This window comes from Choloepus didactylus, chromosome 7 (assembly GCF_015220235.1).
Source record: "Choloepus didactylus isolate mChoDid1 chromosome 7, mChoDid1.pri, whole genome shotgun sequence".
NCBI classification, from domain to species: Eukaryota; Metazoa; Chordata; class Mammalia; order Pilosa; family Megalonychidae; genus Choloepus; species Choloepus didactylus.
The window spans coordinates 4,028,272-4,054,215 of NC_051313.1; the positions used below are offsets into that span (position 1 = coordinate 4,028,272).

At 46.8% G+C, this 25,944-nt stretch overlaps 1 protein-coding gene across 2 annotated transcripts; it reads right to left on the minus strand.

The window, feature by feature from the left end:
- Positions 1-6,766: 6,766 nt before the first annotated feature.
- On the minus strand, positions 6,767-17,875 carry LTV1 (LTV1 ribosome biogenesis factor). Of its 2 annotated transcripts, XM_037842563.1 has the most exons (12): positions 17,764-17,875; positions 16,718-16,849; positions 15,639-15,812; positions 13,317-13,404; positions 10,879-11,020; positions 10,307-10,565; positions 9,415-9,542; positions 8,430-8,483; positions 8,160-8,293; positions 7,727-7,779; positions 7,261-7,461; positions 6,767-7,163 (listed from the first exon to the last, which is right to left on the minus strand). In XM_037842563.1, the coding sequence occupies exons 1-12, from the start codon at positions 17,764-17,766 to the stop codon at positions 7,053-7,055; spliced, it is 1,479 nt and encodes a 492-aa protein (XP_037698491.1). In that variant the 5' UTR covers positions 17,767-17,875; the 3' UTR covers positions 6,767-7,052. The 2 variants fall into 2 exon arrangements, with proteins under 2 accessions (XP_037698491.1, XP_037698492.1); XM_037842564.1 differs by lacking the exon at positions 8,430-8,483.
- Between the last annotated feature and the right edge of the window lie 8,069 nt (positions 17,876-25,944).

Sequence of the window (25,944 nt, forward strand, 5' to 3'; positions counted from 1 at the left end):
ATAGACAGAGCCATTGCTGGTCTGGACTGGAGGAGACAGACAAGGAAAAAATTAAAGGAAAAATCTCTTTAAAGACAGAGCCATGGAGGTTGAGGTCTGGAGTCAGGAGGTCTCGGGCTGCGAGAGCAGAGCAGCCCACACGCATGGAAAGGGTGAGTTTGCCCTGGAGGTCGAGGGCGGGCTTTCCGCCTCGATGCTCTGGAAGAGTTTTGCCACCTCAGGTCCCAAAGAGGGTGGAGCACATTTCCAGGGAATTGAGGAGAGCCTGGCTGCCACCCCACTGTTCTGAAGGGGTTGAGCGTGTGCCCCGGAGATGGAAGGGAATCCGGGAGCTGCCCCGAGGAGCCGAGAAGGTGGTCTCCCCAATGTGTGGATATGTGGGAGCACTCACCCAAGTGTTTGGAGAGGAACGGGCTGCCGAAAAGGCCCTTGGGAAGGGTTAGGCTCCCGCTCTCTCAAGCCCCAAGGATGCAACATTGTTCTGTAAATGACTCTTGGACTTTGAAATCTAATGGAGTTTGTCCTGCGGGTTTTAAGAACTGTTTTGCTCCTGTTAACCCTGTTTTCCTTACTGTTTCTCCTTACGGCAATGGGAATGTTTATCCTATGAATGTCCCTCCTTTGTATATTGGAAGCACGTAACTTATCTAAGTTCACAGATCCACAGCTAAAGAAAGATTGTGCCTTGGGACTGACCATGCCTAATTGATTTTGATGGGATTTTGTGCTTAACTTTTGTTACTGAAATGATTTAAGTTTTTGTGGTATTGTGGAATGAATGTATTTTGTATTTGGAAAGATAATGCCATTTTGGGTTCCAGGGGGTGGAATGTGCCGGTTTGAGTGTATTGTGTCCCCCAAATGCCATTATCTTTGTAGTCTTGTGTGGGGCAGAAGTTTTGGTGCTGGTTAGATTTGCTTGGAGTGTGCCCCACCCAGCTGTGGGAGATAATTTTCATGAGCTGTTCCCATGGAGGCATGGCCCCGCCCATTCGGGGTGGGCCTTGATTGGTGGAGCTATATAAATGAGCTGACTCAAAGAGAGAAAAGAGAGTGCAGCTGGGAGTGATGTTTTGCAGAGGAGCAAGCTTGCTAGAAAGGAACGTCCTGGGAGAAAGCCGTTTTGAGGCCGGAGCTTTGGAGCAGATGCCAGCTGCCTTCCTAGCTAGCAGAGGTTTTCCGGACGCCATTGGCCATCCTCCGGTGAAAGCACCCAATTGCTGAGGTGTTACCTTGGATGCTTTGTGGCCTTAAGACTGTAACTGTGTAGTGAAATAAACCCCCGTTTTATAAAAGCCTATCCATCTCTGGTGTTTTGCATTCTGCACCATTAGCAAACTAAAACAGCGACTTTAAGGAAAATTAATGTTTCTTGTATTAAAAAAAAAAAAAAAGCTCTTGGAAATTGAAAGCCTTATTGGATGAATGAAAAAATAAAGTTGGAGAAATCTTCCACAAAGTGGAGTAAAATGGCATTGAAACGGGAGGGAAACATATGCAAATTAGAGGCCAGTCCAGAAAGACCTCCTCCAAATAACAGGAGTTCAAGAAAGAAAAAGGAGAAAATTCAAAGAAAAATAGAACCATTGTTAGACACTTCCCGGAAGTAAAGGCCGTGAACCTCCTGGCTGAAAGGGCCCAGCACAGTGAGGCAGAGAGTCTGGAGAGTTCTAGCGGGAAAGACCAGTTACACACAAAGTATCAGGCATCAGAGTGGCTTCGGATTCCCAGTCAGCAAAAATGGAAATAAATGGAGCAAAGCCCGTAAACTACTGAGGGAAAATAATCTACAACCTAGAATTCTTGCCCAGACAAGCAACTACTCCAGTGTGAGGGTAGAAAAAGTCACTTTCAGACATGCGAGGTCTCAAAACATTTACATCCCATGTAAGTGCTCTCAGGAATTACTGGAGGATGTGGTCAACAAAAATATGCGAAGATACAGGAAACAGGTGATTCAACCAGGAGGGAGAAAGAAGGGAGTTCCAGGGTGATAGCTGGGCACCAGAGCCCTAGGGCAGCCAGTCCAGACCGGAGGTGTGTGCTCGGGCAGGTGCAGTGAGGGCTACCATGGCCAGGACCGGAGCTCAGGGAAGACGTGCCAAGGGCTGCTGTTCCGGTTTGCTGATGCTGCCATTACGCAGAATACCAGAAACGGATTGGCTTTTATAAAGGGAGTTTATTTGGTTACACAGTTATAGTCTTAAGGTCATTAAGTGTCCAAGATAAGGCATCAGCAGTAAGGTACCTTCACTGGAGAAAGGCCACTGGCGTCTGGAAAACCTCTGTTAGCTGGGAAGGCACGTGGCTGGCGTCTGCTTGCTCCCAGGTTGCGTTTCAAAATGGGGTTCTCCAAAGTGTCAGCGTCAGCTTCCAATGGCCGTCTTCAAAATGCAGCAGGTCTGAGGTCCTGTCTGTTGAGCTCTTACAGGGCTCCAGTGAACTAATCAAGAAGTGGGGCCACACTTCCATGGAAATAATCCAATCAAAGGTATTGCCCACAGTTGGGTGGGTCACATCTCCATGGAAACAGCCCAATCCAAAGTTTCCAACTTAATCAACACTAGTACATGGCCCACACAAGATTGCATTGAAGAACATGGCATTTTGGGGGACATAATACATCCAAACCAGCAACCTTGACCCAGACACCCCTGCCGTGGGAGGCTGAGGGCAGTGTCCGGAGTTGCTGGCTCCCCATCCCCTGGTTCTTCCGGGCCTGCTTGACCACATCCTCATCACATCATGTCTCGATGGGCTGAGGCCACCCATCCCCCCAAGGAAGGTTCCGCATTGCTCTTCTCCTGAAATAGAGGCAGGCCCTGATGACTTAGAGGCAGAAAGCAGAAAAGGGCACCCAGCTTCCGAGCAGACCTCTGTAGACTCCATATGCCAATGGTAGTGACTTCTGTGTCCTAGACTCACTCGCCACCTGGCTTCTCGCCCCTTCCATGGGGGCACCCGAGAGCTGGTCGGCTCGCCTCCTCCTGGGAGCCTTCCTCCAGGGCAGCAGACAGTGCCCTCACAGGGCCAGGTTTGTGCTTATCTCTCAGTTGTGCAAACATAACAAGATAACATGTTGACACATGGTTTTACAAAATAAAGGCAAGGAGAGGATCACTGCAAGAGGCTGGGGAGTGCACACGTCACCTGAAGGGAGAAGGTGGAGTGAGGCTGGGGGTGGACCCAAGGGCTGCTCCTGTGCTGTATTCCGTAAGTGGAATACCGGGTGCTAGTTTCATTATTCTTTTGTTTCCTTTTGTTCAATACCCTTTACTCTGCATATCTGATCGGAAAATTTTCTCTAGAAAATGTTTCCCTGATGCCAGGTTTCTTCTCCTCCCCACTGCTCAGGGTTTTATTTGCTCCAGCAACACCAAACTCTTCGTCATTCCTACATACTTCGCAGTAATACTTGTTTCTTTGTCTTTGCTCATGATGTCCCCTCTGATGAGTCTGGTTCTCCCGCTGCCTGCCTCTTACTCCCTGGCTAACACCTTCTTCCAAGAAGCCTCTCTTGTTTCTTCAGATGGGTTTAGGCACCTCTCTTAGGAGCTTTCAAAAGTCTCCTCATGTAACGGTCTTTCCTCTGGATAGTCAACTCTTTGAGGGCAGGACTTTGCTATTTTTATCTTCATAGTCTAAGCACACAGCAAGTACTCATTATAGAATAAATGAATGGATGAATAAATGATCGGTCATCTTCTGGCACTGTACTTGTTTTTATATTTTCTCAATCATCTAACACAATTCCAGCAACTTCTCTCCCAGGAAAGAAATCCTTCTCTATCTTCATTTCAGCCAGAAGCTCTGCATTTATCTGGCTCAAAGCACAAGCTTTAACTTGAAGTTTCACAAAGTGAACTTTGTAACAGGAAAATTTTCCCTTTCTTGAAATACAGGAGTTATTTCTTCATTTGTGGAACTCTGTAAAAATACAAGCCTTTCACAGTCGCCTCCCCCTGACCCACCCCAACGGCCCGCACCTTCGCCACTGCCACCTTCCAGTGTTTCACTACCCTTTAAACTGTGAGCTTTTACCTACACCCTCCTTTAAATTTCATGAAATATAAGGCAAAAAAAAATGTTAAGACTTTTTTTTTTTCTTTTTGCCCCATTTTTCTACTCATCCATGCATACACTGGACTGGACAAAGGGGAGTGTAGTCCATATGGCTTTCTCAATCACATTGTCACCCTCATAAGCTACATTTTTATACAATCGTCCTCAAGATTCAAGGGTTCTGGGTTGTAGTTTGATAGTTCAGGTATTTACTGCTAGCTATTCGAATTCATTAGAACCTAAAAAGGGTTGTCTATATTATGTGTAAGAGCACCCACCAGAGTGACCTCTCGACTCCTTTTGGAATCTCTCAGCCACTGAAGCTTATTTCATTTCCTTTTACATCCCCTTTTTGGTCAAGATGATGTTCTCCATCCCACAATGCGAGGTCCAGATTCCTCCCAGGGAGTCATATTCCACATTGCCAGGGAGATTTACTCCCCTGGGTGTCAGGTCCCACGTAGTGGGGAGGGCAGTGATTTCACCTGCCAAGTTGGCTTAGAAGGCCATTAACTCTTTTACCTCCTCCTGACCTATGGCTGGAACCAACCAGCTTCAGAAAACCTGCTTACGTCCACACACAGAGAGGCAACACAAAAACACTGAAACTAACAGTGACTGATGACATCACAATGAAAGGGCAGACATAAGGCACATCAAATCATCTACACAAACGGAAATCACTTCCAGATACGGAATGTGACCTGTAAAGTAACGGTAGTACTAAGACATCAGAAAAAGTGGTTTTTAAGCCATTCACGGACAGTGTTTACACAAGAGATTTTAAGAGACAAGACAAATTCCTCAAGGCTTCGCCCTTGCCTGGGATTCCTTAGGCCTCTTCCTCGTGCACCCCTGGGTGAGGCCAGGCACTGTTGGTCCCTCCAGGTTGAAGCAGTTCCTTCCCACCCACCCATTTGCTCCTGTACTGCTCAGCGACTGTGCGCCATACACCAGGCACGGTCTAGGCCCGAACATAAAGCAGCAAACCAAGCCCCCCGTCCCAGCGGAAGTTGAGCAAGAGGGGACTGAAAAACAAGACGCGGCTCAGATGCCAACAGGTGCTACAGAAAAGGGTACAGCGGGGAGGAGGGTGAAAAGTGCAGGGAGGGGTACATGTGCTCTTTAACTCAGTCGCTCAAGGAAAAGCACACAGGGCAGGTGACAATCGAGCAGTAACCTGGGGGCAGGTTTACCCGTCGCAGGAGCACTTGGGAGTGGGGAACAGGGGGCAGCGACAGCCAAAACCCTTGTCCCCAGTTGGTGCTTCCCAGCGACTGGGCACGGTGGCCTCAGACTGACATCCTTGTAGGCAAAAGCCCTCGTATCTCTTTGGACCCTCCCGACCTCTGGCAGGGAACCCACAGTGGGTTCTCAATCACTGCTCACAGATGACTAAGGTATTTGCAAACGTGCTAAAAAAACGGTGAAAGAATTTGTTTCTCTAAAACAAAATGATGATCTTATGTCAGGAAGGTAAATCTCCAGCCTAAATCACAACATGCTCCTCCAAGACTTGTGCCTCCGTAACACTGTCTTAATTGCAAAATATTTGATGCGCTGATTTAAACCATTTGGGTCATTCGCAAACTGGGAGCCCATAAGATGGAACATGAATAGCACCGGGACAAAGGAACCTCCAGCGTCTCTTGGCCTCTCACTGATTTCGAGAACTCCCACTGATAGCTGGCAAAATCAACTGCAACCCTTTAGATTTAGTACATTCCCAATACTCAAGTAATATCTGAGCCTTTGTTCACATAGGTTAGCACTTAAATATTTTCCAGTTTTCCACTTCAGTAAGCAGCGGCTCCTCAGCCAAGCTTCTGTACTGATGTTGAAGGATACCTGATGCTATAGGTTTTGACGACACTCTTAGAAATTCTACAGTAATTCCTTAGACTTAGAATTGATCACGTGCTAGAAAAAGAAAACACCTATCAACTTTTGAAAAGCCGTAATCAAGGGAATTACAAAGACCAAGATGCTCTCGACCACCATGGAGATGAAAGAGGCCCACCTGTCAGGAAGGGAGCGGCCCCCGCCATCCCGCTCCTCACTGAGACCACTGGCGCGTGCCCCCAGGCTTTGCAGGAGAGCCGGGCACATCCCACACGGCCACCTGATAGTCCACAGCCACCTGTTTGGGGCAGAGGTCATGGCCCACCAAATAATTGATGGCTGTGATGCAGCCACCACCCGAGTCTTGGCATCTAAAGTCAAAAGTGCTCACCAAAATCACAGGCCATGACTTTACCACTATGTGTTTTAATCAAGTAAGAATGGTCCCAAACATTAAACATATATTGGAAAGACAAAATAAAGCCAGGATTTCTGATTCTGAACTAGGTACTCACTGTGGTGCAGGTTTCTGGATTTCTTCCACTGTTTCCTGCCTTCACTGCTCCCAAATCCCAACAGCGACTCACCTAGTAACAGACGTCTGAGTCCTTCCAACTTAAACCTGTCTCGCCACCCTTCTGAGATGGACCTTTTCCTACAGCAAGGAAAAATCTGGCTTCTCGCCGGGGAGGCTTCTGAGGAAAGTTCTTCTCACTCATCAGGATAAACTCAGCCTTTCAGAACTAGGTTTAACTGGGCCACTGCAATTCCTGATAAAGGCAGAGAGGTTTCCATGAAATATCTGAGATAATCTGCAAAAAGCAAGTGAGAGAAGTATACAAATACATGAAGAATACACCAATTCCATTCAAGTTAGGAGGACATTTTCCTTTAATTTATCCCAACATTTCATGTTCATGGAGCCATTTATTTCAGAGCAAATCTTAGCTTACAACATTTTAAGTTTAAAATACGACAATATTTACAAGATGGTCAGCAAAGAAAACTCATTTGTATAAAAACAGTCATTGTACTTTCTTGGCATCTGTCAGTGAAAACAGCAGAGCACGTGTCCCACAAAGCGCCCTGGTCATCGAGGAACAGAACGAGGCGTCCCTGTGGGCACCGCTGTCTTCTGTGTGCTCAGGTCACAGCTTCAGACCCTCAACGTTTCTTCTCAAGTTCAGCAGCTCCTTTTCCTGCCTTCTCTTCTCCAGTTTGAAGGCCAATTTGTTGGCTTTCTTCTCCAGTCTCCGTTCCTGCACAAGACAGATTCCTGTTAATCAACTGTGCAAACTGACATGGACTAACCTGGACACAGGCGCTGTGTCCCCCTCCCGCAGCTCTCTGGCCCACCTTGCGTTCTTCCCGGACAGCCTGCTTCCTGGCTCGCTTCTCTTCTTTGTTCTCGTGTTTAGAGCGTGGTTGGGTTGATACCTTGGGCAGATCGCCACTACTTATCATCTGCATTCGTTCCACCTGCTTTGCCGTGGGGCCCTTCTCAGATAAGACGTGGAGAGGTATCCCTGTTTTAGAAGATATTCGGATTTGTTTGGGCTGAAATAAAGGTAAAATGCACTATGGTTACTTTGCATTCCTATTTAAATGGAGAGCTCCCTAACACACACCAACGTCGCTTTCCTAAGGGCACTGCTGCCCCTGAGGGTTATAGCTGCTGTGAGGACAGTACGTGCACCCTGCTCCCTCCCTCCGAGAAGTACGGCTGCTGTGGGAACAGTGTGTGCACCCCGCTCCCTGCCCAGCACATGCACTTTTGCTCCCCGCACTGCACCCGCAAAAGAGCCTGGGGAGCAGGACTCACCTTTGGTGGGTGCTGAATGAGCTGTGGATGGTTGTATAAATTTGAGTATGTACCTAAACAAAAAAAGAAACACACTATCATGCACACGTACATATGCTCTCAGCTCAGCAAGACCTAGCTGGCATTCCCCCTGCACCCCTGGCTGTGAGCTCCCCGGGTGGGCAGTGGCAGTGAGGCCCCCAGTGGTCAGTCCACAGGACCAACCTTAAAAACCTTTCAAATCAATCCCTGCATGCTCGAAATGAGAAAATGCAGTTTTTATAGTCCAAAACAGCATTAGAGTCCTTCATGTAAATGTCTGTAAATCGTTTACAACTCAGTCATAAGAGTATCATTCTTTCCAAATCATTTCCAAAAATTCTCTGGAAACCTAACCTCAACTACGATGTTGAAGACCACTTTTAAAGAAGTCAGCATTCTCTAGGATACTCACTACAGATGGATTCGCAATCCCACTTCTCTCTGGTTTCTTTGATCACGACAGCAGTGGTCTCTTCTGCATCTGACTCATCGAGCTCGTTCGCAGGCAGGTCCTCCAGGGGCTCGAGGGTGCTCAACTGGACACAGCTTTCGGTCAAGTTTTTAAAAACCAAGATAGAGGAGAGGGAGGAAAATACCGTTACACTATCTGCAACTAAACCTGCACTTCGCAGCACTTTTTAAACCCATCTCGGGTGCCCTTGTCACGTCCTGGCAAACGTACCCCTGTCCGTCCAGCCCTGCCTCTGCCCTCACGCAGGTCCGGACGTCTGTTCCGCTGATAAGGAGGAAAAGGCCATTTGTCTTTGCAAGGCTACAATACGTTAAACAAGATGAGGGTTTCCCTAAAAAGCACAATCTTTCTAAAAGGCCTAAAAACACACAGCCAATCCTGGCTCCAAAGTATTCCGAGTTCAGAGCCTGCAGGTCCTTGCCCTCCAGGGCTGGGGTGGGCTTGTGTGAGTGACAGCGCGTCACATCAGACCTTTCCGGCAGATGCGACCAGCTCACTCGTTTCTCTCTGGGAAGAGTCAACTTGATGTGGATGCAGATTCGCCAAATATTTGGCTGGTCAGTTCTGCTCATCCAGCTGGAGAAACAGATCCGTTATCGTCTATAAGCCAAAGACATCTGCTTCGCAGAACACCCTGCATCTCAGGAAGATGAACGAAAGACCAGGTAAGGGTCCAAAGGCCGCTTCAGGTTGCGAATTGGCAGGGACGGACTCAAGATGCCACGGAATTAATGCTTAATGCATGCAGGGCTTCTGTGTGGGTGATGGGAAAGTTTTGGTAATGGATGGTGGTGATGGCAGGATGACATGGTGAAGGTAACTAACACCACAGAACTATCTACTTGACAGTGGTTAGAAGGAGACATTTTGTGTTACATATGTTACCACAATAAAATTTTTTTAGATGACTGCCACAAAGAGGCTACAAGCTGCTCTCATTCTCTGGCTGGAATGCGCCCGCATGCCACCAGCCACCCTCGGTTACTCCAGTAGGATGCTGCCCGAGTCGACACGGCAGAGCAGGTGGTTCTCAGTGCCCCCGCCTGCTGCCATTAGCTCCATAACAGGGACCCCCAAAGGGGGAAAACCCATGAGCTCAACAAAACCAAAGGCCATTTTCTTAATGTGGCTTCTGCACAACTAGACTTTATGAAGTAAGAGAGCACCTAAGTGAGGAAAAGAAGAGTGGCCGTACTTCTCTGCCTTCTCCTTATAGTAGTCGTTCAACACCTCCTGCAGCCGACTGCTGTCCACCTGGATGCAGCCCTCCAACTCTGAGTTGTCCAGAGCACCAATCTCGTCATCGTCATACTGCTCATAAAACTGAAAGCGAGCAGAAATGCACGAAAAACAAATGCACTCATTACGACTCGGTCATGTAAATGTTATCTTCACACTGATTTAATCCTACACAGCATCTCAGCAACACCACAGGCTTCCACTCGCCACTCAAATATTAGCAGGGATATGCACCCTAACAACATGAGGTGAGGAGACCCTGCCCAGCCCTTTCGGGCTTACGTGAGACTGGGAACAGGCAGTTATCCTACTCAGCTTGGGGAGCAAAATGCCAGGCAGAAGAGATCGTTTTCTCAGTAGAACATTTTAGACATTTTCAGTGTCAGAATCTTTAAGTGGAATTCACCATGCAGGAAACCATTCATTCACTCATTCACTGAATAGTTTGAACTCCTACTAGGTGCCAGACATCACTTTAGGACTTGGGACCTATCACGGAACAAACCACACAAAATCCCCACCCTCCAGAGCTTACATTCCACTCAGAGACCAACCTATAGACAACACTCGCAATAAATAAGTGTTAGAGGATACGTCAGAGACTGTCCAAGTGCTACCGGGCAGAAGGACAAGGCAGCTTAGGGGTGGGGAGAACCTGTGTGGACAAATGGACTGTGGAATGGGGTGTTGCCTGCAAGCCCTGAGCTAGCCAGTCCGTAAAGCCCCAGGACATTACAATTCACCCTTTTAAGCACCACATACTCTCCTTCCTTTCTCTTGCACTCCAGCTGTGATAAAGAACAATTTGCTGGAGCCATTATGAAAGGTCCCTGATTTTAGGGCCTCACCTTTTCAAACCTCTCGTCATGCAGAGTCAGCTGTTCATTCCTCCTCATGACCGAGGAAGTCATCGAATACTCTGTGAAGCGGCTCTTTGCCTCCTCTTCCCAGAAAAGGTGCCTCTCCGCTGCTCCACCAGGTCCGCCTGGGGCGGACACATCGTCTTCATCTGACAACAGCCCTTCCGAGTCACACTCGGCGTTACCGCCTCCTTCCTGTGCGTCATCCACATCTTCCCATTCGCTGCCATCTTCAGATCCAAACGTCCTGAAGTTACAAAGAGTCCAATTCATTGTCAAAAAATCAGAAAACAGTCTACACACTTAAAACCGGAGAGTACTCCAGGGAGGGCTCTTGTTGCAGAACCACAGCTGCCAGACAGATCCGGGGTGGGGGGACAGCCAACCAGCAGGAAGGCCACCCAGGGGTGAGCCCCACCTCGAGGGCTGGCACAGGCCTCCGGACTTAACATTTTCTGCTCTAAAATACAGGCATCAGATTCAACGTTTAAAAGTCTCTTCCAGCTATAAAATTTTACAAGTACCATCCCAGAGGAAGCTTTGAAACAAACCGTACATACTGTCTATCCACACCCTCTTCCTCTCCTGGTGGCTTATTGGCCTGAAGGACAAAATCATCTTCAAGCAGATTATCTGGGTCATCAAAGTCAAAATCATCATCGAGAGCCGCAACAATGTCAGGATCAAAATCCAGTCGAGGGCCTAGAAAGAAAACAAAAACTGAGCAATAATCCCCAAATAGCATCATTCATTCCCTCAACTACCATCCCCTGAACACCTCTGGGGTAGGAGTCTGTCTGTGTACCAAGGATAAAAGAAAAAAAGCTGTAAGAAGTTCATTCTAGTGAGGAAAAGACAAAGAGATGGAGAACTGCAACAGAAATGAATTTTTAAAAAACCCTCCCCTCTAGAAGCCCACAGGAAAAAACAGCCTCCCATTACATATCTGCAATAATAAATGTTGTCTATTTAGTAAACTTTAAAGCTTTCACCTCTAGGAAGAAACTGGTCTTTAAATTCACAAATAACTTAACCGAAGTATTTATAGACTGTTAAACTTCCAGTCTTGTTTCAGGATGAGATTTTAATAAAAACCAGCCCCTTCCTTAAGCTGTTCTCCCTTCTGTAAAAATACTAGAGTCCAAGAAAAACTTCCTCTAAGTTCAATCCTGCAGTCGGACACAGCCCCCAAGAACCCTCCCCACAGGGCCACTGCTTAACCCTCTGGATCTGTCGCTCACGGCACCCCCCCCCACTCCTAGGCTGACTGTGCACTCTTACACCACTCTCCTTCCAGCCTGGCTGCACACTTCCAGCCCCGCCCCCTTCTAGGCTGTGTGCACTCCGGCAACCCCCTCGCCCCCCCCATGGCTGAACGTGTACAGGCATACCTTGTTCTACTGCAGTCATGGAAACTGAACTTTTTTACAAATTGAAGGTCTGTGGCAACCCTGCACCAAGGAAGTCTATTGATGCAGTTTTTCCAACACCATGTGCTCATTTTGTGTCTGTGTCACATTTTAATTATGGGCATCTAAATTTTTTTTTTTTTAAACACATAAATGCTATTGCACACTTAAGACTACAATAGAGTATAAACCTAACTGCCACAAGCACTGACTCACTTTACTCTACTATTTGCTTGATTGCGGCGGTCTGGAACTGAGCCTGCAATGTCCGAGGCAGGCCTGTACAGGGTCCTGGATTCCTGTCCCCTCACACCTGCACAGCTCCTTGCAAATATCCTCTCCTCTCACGCTGTCCTCCTCCTCCTACCTGTGGAACTTCTTCTTCAGGGATCAACTCCGACCTAATCCCTTCTAGGAAGCCTTGTCCAACTCCCTCACCAACCCTTATTTATCAACCTGTGTGACGGCCCTAACTTCTCACTGCCTATCTTCCCAACCAGTGGTATGGAATGATGCTTTTATTCTATTTAAACCCAAGACTCCACCACACAGTGACAAATCAAAAATCTGCAGAAGGAATGAACAAAAGAACCTGGCATGTTAGCTGGCAGCTAAGGCAGTTGAGGAGGAGTCCACAGGAGAAGCATTTGTTCTAAAACACCATGTTGATGCCCCCCCCCAATGTGTTATGACCATTTTTCAGTGTATACAGGGATGGTAAATGGGCTTTTACAAATGCTTCTAGAACCTCAGCTCTCTTGGGAAGAACTATTAAAGCCAACAGATTAAGCATTTTCAAGACTGCACAAAAATAAGCAAATTAACAGACACAGAAGTAGATTAGAGATTACTGGGGGTGGGGATAGGGAACGGTGAGTGTTTGGGGTCATGAAAAAGTTTTGGTAATTGAAGGTAGCACAGCACTGTGAATGTAATTAATTAATTCAGCATACTGAATTCTATACTTTAAAGTATTTAGAATGGGAAATTACATATATATATGTTACCAAAATAAAAACTGTTACGAAACACAAAAAATTGTACAATACAAAGAATGAGTCCTAATGTAAATGATGGACTTTAATTAATAATTATAATATTGGTTCATCAACTCTAACAAGTACACCACACTAATGTAAAATATTAATAACAGGGAACACTGTGTGTGAGTGGGGAGGGTACATGAAACTTTCCTATGATTTTACTGTAAACCTACAGCTGCTCTCAAAATGTAAATTTTAACAAAAAGGTTAAAACGGAAAATTTTATGATATATATGTTACCACAATAAAACAAAATCAAAGATCACATTATACATCTGTTAAGTTTAGTTAGATACCATTGTTTCCTTTCTCAGTGGGTTAGGGGAAGGTTAAAATTCCCAATTTCCTCTCCAAATGGGAATTGTGAATTGATAACAGCAATGAAAAGGACACTGGTACGCTCACGCTCTAATGACTCAGAACTCCAGATGCATCTCAATTGCTTCCACACTTCATCAGGGACAGAAACACTCCACCCTCACCACCACGCACTGCCTTCTGTGAAACACAGCTCTACCCACCTGCAAAGCTGAAGACAGTACAAACCTGAAACAGGGGCAGCTTTATTTAACAATCCAACATCTTCCTCAAACTCGGACGCAAACACCGATGAAGGCAACTTAATTCCGGTGCTCTTGAAAAAGGAATTGCACAATGGTTAGGGTTATTTAGAAATACTCTGAACTATCTTCTGCATTCTCTCTCACCTGAGCTCCAGTCTTCGATTTCAAACACATGCATCCTATCATCACCTCTAAAGCAACCTCTCTACAAACTTCCAGAGCTTCCTCCAGGACATAAACCCATTTAATCCACCAACCCCATGCACTATCAGCATGTTTCAGTTAGAGATGAGAGCTAAGAAATGCAAAACAGCCTGTCTGACTGAGACTGGTCATGAAGGAAGGTTCCAGGGCTCACCTCCAAGTTTCCTGGCTCCCCTCTCCCGCAGTTTCAAAATAAAGTGAATCTTCTCCTTCTCAAACCAGAGACAAGGCAATCTAGAGCAGTGGCACAGCCTTCCTCAAAATCAGCTGTCTGAAATCCTAGGGTGATCGTGGGTCATTTCTCACTGCCCCTGCCCCTCTGAAACCTCCTGGATACACTGACTTCACACTGCTCCCTTGGGCTCAGACCTGGTCAAAGTCAGCCAAGTCACAGATACAGCAACAGCTGCCTGGCCGGCCAACACCTCATCCAGCCTGCACACAGGGCCAGATGAAAGGTCTTTAACATCATTACCAAGTGACTCTCCTGGAATTTACAAGTCCGTGATTTTTCACTCCACATTTCAGTTCCTCATTTTCCCAAGGCCCTCTACAATCGAGGCCAACTCTATGTATCCAAACTTCTGTCATTCAACAAATGACCTCCATGCCAGTCAAGTCCAATTTCCTCACTGTCATGTAAAAATTCAAAATAATTTACGGAGACTCTGCGCCAGGCACAGGCTCCCCAGGGCATGGGCTCATGTGTTTCCCGTCTCTGACCCTCCCACCCAACCCCACCTCCGTGGGGAGGGAGGCAGGAAATGGGGGTACATCCTCACGGCTGATGCCCAGACTCTGAATGGCAAGCCCAAGGGGAGCAGGCGTGCAAGCTGCTGTAGCAGCACTCCCACAGCAATCTGTCAGGCCTTCCAAATCAGCTTCTCAACAGCAAAAACAAACATGGGCAGAGATCTGTGTTTCTGCTACACAGTCCATTTTTTTTTAAAAGGTTCTCTTTGTGATTATCTAACCTTGGAATTGGGGTAACAAGAGGGTAGGGCTTGTATTCAGTAAATTTACCTTGGTGGATATTTTTCAAACCTTGAAGAACAGACATAAAATCATATACATGTTTAGATAATGATTATCTTTACCTAAAATGAATTAAGCACTAGTCTTGTACTGGCCATGTGATCAGCCAGAGAAGGTTCTGACATTCAAATGTTCTCCCTAGAAAGAAGCTAAGCAGCTACTAGGCCCCCATCCCTCCCTCCCTCCACGCGCCCCGAGGGAAGTGGCCGACAAGAGCAGCGTCCCCCTCGGCTGTGGCAGTCTCCAGGAGGGGGGTGGGGAGAGCGGTTGGCCTGACTGTGAGTGAGTTTGGGCGTCTTACAGGAGGGCCAAGGCCTAGGTAGCGAGTGGGGCAGCTGCGGTCCTCGTTCCTGAGCCCTAACCCCAATGACGCTCCCTCAGCCATAGCTGCGGACTGGAGCTCAACCACCTCACCCTGAGGTGAAGAATGCCTAGAACCTGACAGGATTAGAAAGGGACAAGCTGGGAAATTTCTCTTCCCTTTTGGCTACAGACCCAATGACCAACTTTTCTTTTCTTAAGTGCCAAGTGATATGGAAACTGAAACATTGGAATTCCAACAGGCTGCCTGTAAGTAAATAAACTACAGAAGCCATTCTGCAACAAAGAGTGTGTGTAACATAAGCTTTCCACATAGAAATGTACTTGTTGTGAAACCGAAAATGAGAAGGCAACAAAGGCATGTAACATGGGTGTCCTTGAGAGGGAGAAAAACTGAGCTTAAATTAGCAGCAAAAATTTCACAGAAACATGTGCTCTCAATGGAACTTACTGAAAAGTGCCACCTAGCACAACCACATCCATCCAGCTAATAGTGTTTACTTTTCACACTTGCCACCAGAGAACAGGAGGCCTGCTCTCTCCTAATGGCATTTGTGCACACACACATGCACACACACAAGTGTAACAAGGGGCATGGCCTAACTCTGTGTTCTTCACATTGTCACCATGTCTAATCCCCAATATTTAAACCCAAATAGTTATGTTGATTTAAAAATGTGGTTTCATCCCTCAACCATCCCCCCTACCCCCCCCAAATCACACTCCAATTGCAGAAATGCCTTACTGGAATTACTGAAGCATCTTCTTCCTCGTTTCTCCTGCTATGTGCAGCGAAGCCGTCTGTGGGAATAAGCTCTGCGGGGCCGGCCGGCTCCTTCAGGTGCTGCAGGTAGTCATAGTCATCATCAAAGAACACACCGTACTTCCTCTGCTCTGCCCGCCTTTCTTCCTCATTTACCTTGGATAGCAAACCACATGGAATTAGGTCCCTTTCCCAGGATAAGGCATAGGAACCTTAAGAGGCACAGGTTTCTCAACAGAAGGCAAATGGCACATGAGCACATTAGCTGAAAAAGAAGGAGAAAAAGAATTCCTGACAAACTCACAAAGCTTCTAAACCAGAAGTGACCCGCCGAAGTCAGCACAGTGCTACGTATTTAAAGCGAATGAAAACAATTCCTCCTCCTCCTAGATGCTGCTGTGCAACAACTCAAGCCAAGAAGACACACACTCACATTAGATACGTCTATGTACTTGGAAGACTAGAAGACCAGAGGGCCTTGAAGGATAAGCACAATTTCTTTATATTTACATGCAAAGAAATGTCTCAAAATACAACCCAAACTGGGTTTTCTGAAAGCCATGGATAAGTCCCCCAACACCCCAACACTCCCTTTCACCCTACCCACTCTTAACAAGTAGTCTGTAACTAACAATCAAAACAGCCTTCTTCAGGGTCCCCTTGCATTTCTGAATCTGATTCTGAGTATGGATTTTTACAGCTTATGAGATGAATGACCAGGTGGCAAAATGACATTTATTGATGACAAAATGGCAGGATTTAAGGGAAAGCAGAGATGGAGCATATGATGATGCCCTAAATAACACCTTGCACCAGTGCAGCTGATAATTTAGTAAATATTATTTTATAAAATTTGCTCATTTAAACTTCTCAAGGCTTTATTCTTCCTAAAAAAATAAATATTTTTTCAGTAAATCAGCACATTTACTGAAAATTAAGTCATAGATTTTGTTTTCCAGAAGATCATACTTATCTGGGAATAGTGGCTATTAACATAATTTATTAAAAATTATCAACAGTCCATCTCCTCTACAAAACTAGTGGCTCACTGCAGGACCTACCTTCTGTGTAGGCAACAGAACCCTCTGGGGTGCAGTCTCATCTGCTGCTAAAGGATCTCTTTGGCTCCGGTGGACCAAGTGAAAAGACACAGCTTTCTTCTTCTCTATGAAGGGCTTTTTCTTTCTGTGAGGCTTTAAAGGAACAAAATCAGAACAAGTCATTAAAACAGAACCAAAGCACAGCCAACAATATTGTCATCTGTGCAGGAACTTTCACGAGGCTATGTAAGCTAAGCCTATGCTCAAAAATTTTCATACCTACACCTGTGCGGCAAGCAGCAACAGCTACTTTCTATGAATCTATACTTCTCTCCCTTCAGCCAACATTCTTTGAGCACCTACTCTGGGCAAGACCATGTTATAGGCACCGAGTGTACAGCAGTGGACAAGTCAAAGTTTCTGTTTTTTACAGACTATAAAAAGCAAAGAAACAAGTTAATGATTTGAGATAAAGAAAACAAAATATGGTGATGTGGGAATGAATGAAGAGTTACTTTAGACTGGATGCCCAGGGCAGATCCCAGATAAGTTGTGCCAGAATGACCAGTCTGCCACAAGAAAATCTGGAGTGGACAGTTCCCAGCAGGGTGATCACTTCATGTAGTGGCTACTAAACAAAACCATGACCCAATCACCTAAGGTCTAATAAGATTCATTATCTCTACACACATTCTTGGTTTGCTATTCAACCCTGATTTTCTAAACGAAGAAATCACCGCCCCAGGTGAGCAAGCAGCCTTGCTGGGGGTCCAATCTTAGACTCCACCACAAGGTCCCTTCCTCAGAGCAGACAGAGCCCCTCGCCGCCCCACCCCATTAAGCACAGGACGGCGAGTCCGTGCCCTGGATCAGGGATTTTGTCCAACCCAAGACGCGCGGTGCTGCAGGCCCTTCGGGGTAAGGGGGCCCTCGTTTCGGCCCGCTCCCTGAACCGCCATGTGCCCGAGAACGGCGCCGGGGCTCTGTCCGTCGCACCCCCGGGCCCCGGAGACCCCGCCCCCGGCCGCAGGAGCCCGCCGGCGCCGAGACAGCGGGGGCTCGCTCACCATGCTGCCGCCGCGCCACGCTCTCGAGGCCCCGGAGGCGACACGCTACACCCGTGGCTTGCGCAAGTCCCGATTTACCACGGCGTTTGGAAGCGCGCCCGCGCCGGAACCCCCAGCCTGCACATCAGACTGTGCGCCGGGAAATAGCCAATCACGGAGGAGCGGTGTGGGTCGTACAGGAAGTGACGTCATAGCCCCGCCTCAACGATCGCGAGAACGAGTGGGAGGCGGGGCTCGTCCCGGCGGAGCGGACCCACGCGAGGTCTCAGGTTTCCTCCCCGTGGGGCGGGGCGGGACGGGGGCAGGGCAGTTGCCTTAGCAACGGAGGACGCTGGGCCGACTTCTTCCAGGGCGCGCCAGACATCAACGCGTTATTTTCCATGTTTAATGGACGGCGTTCAGTTGTCCCTGTTGACTGCGGGAGGCACGTGAACTAGTAACACACACTCAGGGTCTCCTTGGTGTGTGCACACCCCGACCGGTGAGGGAGGAATTTGTTTAGTCTTTCCCGAGACGTTCCTGGAATGTATTTAACTGGCCTGAGCAGTCGGCCGTCGGCGCCCCTTCTCAGGAAGATCTAAGGTGGGCACGGCGCCCCCTCAGCGCCTTTGCTGGGCCGTCTCTGGTTAATGCGCAGGGTGGTTGATGCGCTGTTAGTTTCATCAGCAGACGGATTATTTATCAGTCTAATACTAAACACATTATACTTTGTATTATGTCACTCATCCTGTTTTCATTGTGTCATTGGAAGTACAGTTAGCTAACCCCAAACCCATTTCAGAGACGTGGAGCCTGAGGCTCAGAGTTACTTGCCCAAGGTCACACATTGAGTGGAAGAGCCCGGAAGGGGAGCCTACTGGTCTGGTTAGGAAGGCCATACCCTAACCTTCCCTACACTGCCTCCCTAAGGGGTGGGCCAGCAATTCTGTCCATTTCGTCTTCTGAATATCCAAATGTCACTTCATGGCCCCTGTTATCAAATTCGTTTTTAACACTGATACAATCATGTCACTCCCCTGCATAAAATCCTTCCATTGCTACGTTCTGGCCTCAGAACAGAGTCCAAACTCTTGTGTGAGGCTCCCAACAGTTTACATCGTCCAGTACCCACCCATCTGCTTGGCCTGGTGTCCTCTCCCCACCACCACTCTGTGACTCAGCCCTATCAAATGATTTGCCCTTAGTTCCCAGGCGTACCTAAGAGGGACACTCTCTCATGCCATGGAGAAGGCTCTCCCTCTGCCTTGCCCTTCTTCAGGTCTTAGCTTTGCCATCTCTGCCTCTAGGAATCTTTCCCACACTCCCCACAGCTGGGTGAGGGGCACATTCCCAACACTGTCACTGCAACCCGTGATGGCCCTACTCTACTGAGCCACACGCCACTGTAAATCCTGATTATTTTCACCTGTCTCTGGAACTTCACTGCAGTAACTCACTTGACAGCACGGGTTTTTGTCCCGCTAACTTTACTTCCCCAGGACCTAGCCTAGTAAGGGTGCAATAATAATTGCACTGTTCAAAGCACTTTTCACATATTCACCCTTTAAATCCTTACTAAAGGATTTAAGGAGAGATTATTATTATCCCCATCTTACAGATTAGAGATTGAGGAACAGAAAGGCAAGTGATTTTTGCCTAAGGGCACCAAGTGAGGAAGCCAGAATGTGGGCTCAGGTTTTTCACTTTAAAGTCACACCCTTAACTGTTTCAATACACCTCATTTCAAAAAGACAACACATCTGGTGAGCTCACATGTGTCAGAGACTGTTCTGAGTGCTGTCATATACATGTCAGTGCATTTAATGTTTGCTGAATACAGTATCAGGCATAATGAGTTCATTATAATGGTATATGTACAAAACCCTGGCTTGTTTTAATACAGAAAAATGTTACTTCCTACCATTAAAGACATCCACAGTTGAAATATTAGAGTAATGATAATAAATCCAAACCTCATGTCTTCTTCTCTCTTATTAGTATGCTCTGATTAATGGTAACCATTTCAAAGGGACTAAACACAATTTCTGGTTGAGTCTTGGCTGTGAAAGAGTTTTTCCCATGTGAAACTGACTCACCCATTGAAATCTATTTACCATTTTAACCCCATTTATCTCACACTCTGTGGTCCTCCAACTTGGAAAACTATTCTCTACTGGCATCATCCAAGGAACCCCAAACACCAGCAAACTAATGTACACCAAAGTGGAGAAAAATTGCTTCGGTAAAATCAACCTAACCAGACCCTGAAGCTGTGACTTTAGGAGTGCCAGATTACATGCTCGGAAATATCAATGAGCTTTTGGATGTAGTTTATTTACCAAAAGGGAAAATAAATCAAGGTGGATGTATCCAGAATGATTTGTTTGTAAGAATGAAAAATAAAACAATTAAAATCCCATTAGTAAGGAATTATTTGGAAAAAAAAAAAGGTACAATCCATTCACACAGTGAAGTCCCATGAAGATCTACGGAGGAGGCAGGCTGACATGCACTGCCACTTTCTAGGTGGGAAAAAAACTGTAGGCTGCAGAACACCATGATAGAGGGTATGACATTGTTTAGTAAAAAATAAAATAAAATAAAACAAATAAACCTATAAAAAAGGAAAACATTTTACACAGATATATCAAAGTACAAACACAGAAAAAAATCTGGGAGACTGTACCAAACTGCCAGCAGCGGTTAACTGTGATGGGTTAGGACTACAGGGAACTTTGAATTTCTTGTTTAGATATTTCTTCACTGTTTACATCTTTACAGTGAGAGTTTGAAGTATTATGTGGATATATTAGAAACAGTAAAGATATTTAAAAACAAAACTCAAAGAGGAAGCAGGTTAGATAACAATATAATCCAGTTCAATAAATGTTGCTCAAGGACAATCTTAAGAAATGGTAACATCCCGACTCTCATACGTACATATAGTGAGCACACGTTAAAGGTTTTATTAAATGTATTGTTAATGAGGGAACCAGTAAGATGTGACAATCAGCTCAAAGGACACACACGGAAGGCAGAAATACGGATAAGGATGCACGAATAAAAACAACACTGGCTTCTTCTGTGGCGGGGGTGGGCAGCCAGAGGCACCTCCACTGGACAGAATTTATGTACATCTCTGGAGACAAGAAGTATTCTGTATTACTCACAGTTTTCTACAACCCATATAATCATAAGATACCTCAACGGCAAGGAGAGGTGCAGAGCCTGGTCGTCTAAAGGACACACAGTTTTCCACTGAAGCACAAACGTCCCCTGCAATATTAAGGGATGGTAGCAGGAGGCTTTGTATCCAAGCTGGAAGTCTCGGGTCCTTGGTGCGCTCTCAGTGTGCAACGGGGGCAAGTGGGCCCGTTTCCTCGCCTAGGAGAATGTTCCTAATACTTGGCTCACAGGGTTGCCGTTGGATTCAATGAGAAAATGTGTAAAATGCTTAGAACTGCAGGGCTTGTGGGAGGTGCTCTCTCCTTGACCGTGGCCTCAGGGCGCCTGTCTCCTAAACCAGCTCCTGTGCCTCTGGGACTTGATCCCACTCAGGCCAGGGCTTGTCTTCAAGTCTGGCTCACCTAGGAGGGCTCTGTCTGCTGCCTCTTGCCCCAACTTCTCCAGATCCCTGGGTCCTAACCCTTGGATTTTCCCTCAATTTCTGGTATTCTTCTGCTCCTTTGTGTTACATCCTTAGATTCCAAATTTTTTCCTTGCTTCTAGTCCCTGGATCCTTGCATGCTCTTGAAAACTCTTTGCAACTACTCTACCTCTTGATATGGCTTGGCTTTCTGTTTGCTGGCCTCCATTCTTAGTATTAAAAGTACATGCATTTCATGGGTGGGTACACTTTGAAATACTAACCTAGGTGAATTTTGTTTCTTGTGCCTCTTGGAATTGTGAAATGAACTTTGAGTTTTCTTTGGTATGTTAGGGTTGCACTCACTATAGCTTTGGGATACAATAAGCTCACACATCATTACTGTCCCTTTCCTTTGAGAAATGTGCTGGTTGATTCTGTGTCAACTTAGCCTCTGGTGTCCATTTATTTGGTCAGACATTGGCCTTGATGGGAGCTGTGGAGACGGTGTGCAGATGGGATGAACAGCTATGCTCGGGTGACATTAAGTAAAGGAGGGTGTCCTCCAAAAGTGGGTGGCCTCTGCCAATAGGCCGAAAGATCTGAGGTTTCCACGACAAGAGAAAATTCTGCCTCGAGACTCTATCCACTGATGGAAACTTTTGGTAATGGATGGTGGCGATGGTAGCACATTGTGAATGTAATTATCACCAATGAATTGTATACTTGAAAGTGGTTAAAATGGGAAATTTTATGTTGATTATGTTACCATAATTAAAATTAGAAAGAAAAAAAAAAGGCCACACCCTTTACTACTCCTCTCTAAGCCTCCAGCCCGCCGGCCTCCCCATGGAGTTCAGACTCAGAACTGCAACAGCAACTCTTCCCGGAGCTTCTAGCCTGCCAGCCCACCCCACAAACCTAGGGCTTGCCAGGCCCCACAATCAAGTGAGCCAATCCCTTAGAGAAATCTCTTCACACACGCACACACATGCACACACACGCACACACACATGCACACATATGCACACTATGTGTGGGTCCTGTTTATGGAGAACCCTGATGAATATAAGTCACAAAGATACTATTACAATAGATGAAAACTTTTAAAAGTCACGTGTTGTGCATGCATTTGCCTTACGGATTTCACGCTGAGCTTCCTGCAGATGAGAGAGAAGTGACATCACCATCATCACCACTGAGGGCCTTGGCAGCTCCGGCTGCTGTTCCGGCTGCCAGTGAGGACCGGCCGGAAGGCACCTGCCGCCGCTCCCGCCGCTCCCACCGCCCTCCTTTCCTCTGGTCCCGGTGCCTCTCCCAGCTGGGAATCCCTCTGTGTCAAGCATGGAACTAACACCAAAAGATCAGCTGTTTTCTCATACAAGGTAACACCCAAAGGTAAACTAATTTCTTCATCTGTCACCAAATTACGTATCCAGCTATTTATTCTAAATAGGCAGTGTCGGACTTACTGAGATAGTATTGTGTTGGGGGACAACATGAGGAAAGTCACAATATAATTTTTTCCTTTACGATTTAACCCCCTGCATAAGACGCCTTTCCATTTTATTTAAGATTAAGCCAACCAGTAAAATCCAGTTAAAAAAAAAAAAGCCACATCACTGTGCACATTCAGATATGTGAGTGATTTGAGTTCAGGGTGTTGGAGACAGAGTCCGGCAGTTACAAAATAGTTCATTCAGTTCATTCCTTCCCTGTCTTCAGCAGCCTTGCCTGCTGGGATGAGCTCCCCGTTTCCACGGTGTCCACCACGGAGCTGACCAGTCCCCACCCGCTCTCTGTGGGGCTGCCGTGCTCCCAACCTTTCAACTCCTGCATCCAGCTGGCCGCCGGGCACCAGCCCATGGGCGGACGCCAGCAGCGGGCGGTTCACAGGCAGCACGTCCACAGCCACGTCCACAGCCGCGTCCTCCCTCCCGACCCCCCACCTCCCCAAACCCCGGGCAGCTTGGCCCCTGCTGTGTTCTAGTTCAGCAAGTGGCATCACCACTGTCCACCCAGGCGCCCAAGCCAGGGGCATGAGCCCATTCCCAACTTTTCCATCTGCCTCGTTTCCCAAATGCAAAACCCACTTCTCCCTCTTCGCTGTCCCTGGAATTCATTCATGTCTCTTCATCCCAATATTGAATGCCTTGGGGGGCCACCAGCCCTGTCTACCGGAATGCAGAGACATGGTCCCCAGGCCACCACAGGCCCCCACCCCATCCAGTCCCTACGACGTGGCTGGGCCAATGGAGCATGTGGCCCCCGGGATTAAAACCCTTCGGGGGGTCCCTGCTGTCCATCAGAGAATTCCAGCCCCCTTCTCGTGGCCTACAAGGACCCTCAAGGCCTCCTGGGTCTCCAGTGCACATCGTCAGCTCAGCTTTCAAACCGAAGTGCGTCATCCCAGCATAGTGACAGAGCGGTGACGGACTCAAGCAGAGCACAGTCTCCAATAGGATGTTCCTGAATACAATGTGTCTAGTTGGAGAGGAAGAATATGATAAAAGACAGTAAAAGATTGCTGAGGAAGCCAACTGTGCCGGGAGTACAGACAACCTTCTACCCATGAGGCAAAAGAACGGTTTCTAGTGTAGTTCAAACCTGGTTTGGCAAAGCAATCCCTTCTGAAGGCTGTGGGCTTGGAAACCCCTAATGTTCTAGGGAATGGCTCCGAGTGGGTCCCCGTGGCTCACTTGGATCCTTCCCAGAAGCATGTGGCTCTTAGGATGCGTTTATCAGCCATGGATTGTCAATCATTGAACAAATGGTGACCATTATCGTCAGTCCAGTAATTTTGGCTCACCTGAGGTGGTAGAATGGGCTTTTCTCAGGGTGTCTACAAGCCTGGGATGGTTTAGAATTAAATATGGACATTAAATCAAAGCCAAACATAGTATTTTTGTGTCACATTTAACGATGTTTTGTAATCATTGGGACAATCTATTTGTACTACAGTGGTATTAAAGTGTTTGCGTTTTTTTAAAGACTGCGGTGTTATGGAATCTGACCTATTGGTCATACAAGTCCAACGTAAATGACAGCTAGTTTATACTTGTGAAGTTGAAAGGTATAAAACTATTTTTATGTTTATAAATAATACTCAGATATTTAATAAAACTCGACTTATTTATAAAGATAATGTACTAGATGTTTAAAGTGTTGCTAAAATGCTTGCTACAGTTATATTTGGGCATTTGACGTACCTGTAAGAAAAATCAATTCTATTAAATTTATATATGCTGTTTAATGTTTTACAAAAACAATAGTGCAGTAGCTGGAGAAGCCATTTTGGTCATTTCTAGAAGGATGTGTGGGATGTTAATGAATATGACTAGGGGTAGGGAAAGGAAAAGGAGCAATTCCAGCAGGAAGGAATGGCCTGGAGAAAGCAGCAAAGTTGGAAGAGCTCAGGGCGGATTTGGGGACGATGGAGTTACTCCCTTTGGAGTGAGGATCCAGGGGAGGGCCTCCAAAGGCTGAGTCCTCCTGCAGGGACCAACCACTGCTGAGCGGCCCTGCTCCAGCTGCTGGCCCTGGGGCAAGGGCAAAAGTCCCTCCAGGAGCAAACCTGGGGGCAGAACAGCACGGAAGAGGCAAGTTCTCTCCTCTCTGGCAAGTGCACCGAGCCATGAAAGCTAGCATCCACAGCTCTGACCCTGAAATCCCGGGACATGGTGCCTGCTCTCAGCAAATGAGCAAACAAACTTTCACACAATGTAGGGTTCTTAGCCTTTGTCTAGAGTTTTCGGTGCTCTAGTATCAGGGACCACCCTTTAAAGGACCCATCCTGCGAGCGAGGGCGGAGAGGGGGCCGGAGGGCTCTCCCGCGGTGCCCGGGCCCCTCGCTGGCTGTCGGCTGGCAGCAGCTGCCCTGTGCCCCAGGCTGGGTCGAGTCCAGCCAAGAGTCAAACCACAGTCAGTCCGACAGCGTCACCTGTCCGGTTCTTACCGCCACCAGGTTTTACAAAACAATGTTTCAGGTAGAAGCTGGTTGCACCAAGGAAAAACGGAGAGGTATCCACTTATGCACGGACATTGGAGATTGGCTAATTCCTAAGAGCACACGTGGGGCCAATTTTCCAAACCTACCAATTATCTTCTTTTGGGGGGAGACTGCTCAACTTCCTTTATGTCTTCTTTCTAGAATAATGTGCTCAAATTGCCTTTTGGCTTCCCTCTCCTATCTCTGTCTGTGACCTGGAGCTGAGTATGGCTTAGTATTTGGAATCACCATTGAGAACCCTGGAAAGTATCTTCTGATTCCCTTTCTGCCCTCTCTTTGCTTGTTATACATTAAATAGTAAGCAGAATGAGGAAGCTTGCTTTTCTATATTATAAATATTAAAGGACTATCTTTTATGTTTATATATTATAATGTCAAATATCCTTCCAAATTTTTTAAAACACACCATGCGGCTATTAAAGCAGTAAGTCTTTGAACTGGCATAGGACAGATCACGAGGCTTTACTTATGCAGAACCTTAGAATTTAGGTGTAGCTGAAATAACAGGTGATCAGAAAAGCTATCTTCCTCTTGCTTTACAGGTGAGAATTAAATTAAAAAGAGAGAGTGCTGTCCGGATCCAAGAGGAACAGGAGTGAGCTAAAAC

Coding starts and splice junctions, on each gene's coding strand:
- LTV1 (XM_037842563.1), bottom strand. Junction 15,813..16,717: donor TTCTGTTGCCTACACAGAAG/GTAGGTCCTGCA, acceptor TTGCTATCCAAG/GTAAATGAGGAAGAAAGGCG. Junction 10,566..10,878: donor GAAGAGGGTGTGGATAGACA/GTATGTACGGTT, acceptor TTGTAACTTCAG/GACGTTTGGATCTGAAGATG.